Source organism: Penaeus monodon, chromosome 20 (genome assembly GCF_015228065.2).
Source record: "Penaeus monodon isolate SGIC_2016 chromosome 20, NSTDA_Pmon_1, whole genome shotgun sequence".
NCBI classification, from domain to species: domain Eukaryota; kingdom Metazoa; phylum Arthropoda; class Malacostraca; order Decapoda; family Penaeidae; genus Penaeus; species Penaeus monodon.
The window spans coordinates 35,317,555-35,318,735 of NC_051405.1; the positions used below are offsets into that span (position 1 = coordinate 35,317,555).

Consider the following 1,181-nt stretch of genomic DNA (forward strand, 5'->3'; position numbering starts at 1 on the left):
GGATATGCAGTTTTCCTCTAAGGTTCCTATATGAACAAATAAAAATCATAACATTTACAAACTTATGCTGTGACATTACATTAAGACTAAGGTAGGAAGTGACCTCAGGATGCTAAACTTCTGATTGATATTATTATTTTCTAAGATAATATGGGGGTACTCCAAAAAAAGCATGCAGAAATTAAAATGGTAATATGAGAGCCCTCCATTTAGTAATACTAAGTAAGAACTGAGAAGTAATTAATAAATTTTAAAGCAAAGAGCAATTTGATTTTCAGAGTAAAAGATGCGAACCTGGGGTATTGAAAAAGAAAATATTGCAGTGTAACATTACTTTTAAACTACTTTTTTTTCTTTTAAATTTAGTTTCTCTGACTAATTGTAGCATTGTTGCAACTATATGATTGCTGTTATTTTGCTAAACTTTATTGGGAACAGTTTCATTTTAAAAATGTGTCAATCCTCAAAAAGTAACTTTTTTCTTTCTAATAAAATTCATTGGACTAGATTTTTGTTCTCATTTCCTAAAATTAAATTGTAAGATATATGAAATTTTAGATGGGCATTACTTTTCATAACCCTATTTATAGGTCAACTTAAATAAGAAGTGAAAATTATCTAATTTTTATAAAATTTAGTTAAGGGTACTTTAGTTGTAACAAGTAAAAATGTATAATCAATTAAATAATTTTTTTTGTAGCAGAGGTAGGCATGCAATATATCTTCAGTTAAGTTTTACTAAATGGTTCTGTATAATAGTGAAGGGCATATCATGTACAAAGTTTTGGCATATTGCTCAAAGACAGTCATGTTGCATGAATATTGCCAACCCATTTTTTCTCATAAAAATGTTTTCCCTCAGATAACTTGGTCTGGTCTTATGATTGGGGATTTGCTGACTACACTGGTCAGATGTGGAGAGTACAACAAGGGCGTGGAGGTGATGCAGAAAATTAGTGCTGATCCGCATATTGTACTTGGCTCTGCAACTGTCGACTCTCTGCAGACCCTTCTTGATGCAGCAATTAAGAACAATGAAGCTAACACAGGGGTGGTAAGGGCTTGAAATATTTAATTATCTGGTCTTTGGTTCTTTATGCAGGAGGGAGTGGTACAGGTTTCATAGTCCTTCGTTTTTATCATGATGGTTTGGATGTTTATCACAGCTGCTTATGCACGCA

At 32.2% G+C, this 1,181-nt stretch overlaps 1 protein-coding gene across 1 annotated transcript in view; it reads left to right on the forward strand.

The window, feature by feature from the left end:
* The window catches only part of LOC119585781 (protein PTCD3 homolog, mitochondrial-like), a 16,550-nt gene that overhangs the window by 13,035 nt on the left and 2,334 nt on the right, over positions 1-1,181 (forward strand). Inside the window, 1 exon segment of the mRNA XM_037934496.1 lies at positions 863-1,054. Coding sequence (XP_037790424.1) covers positions 863-1,054 — 192 coding nt within the window.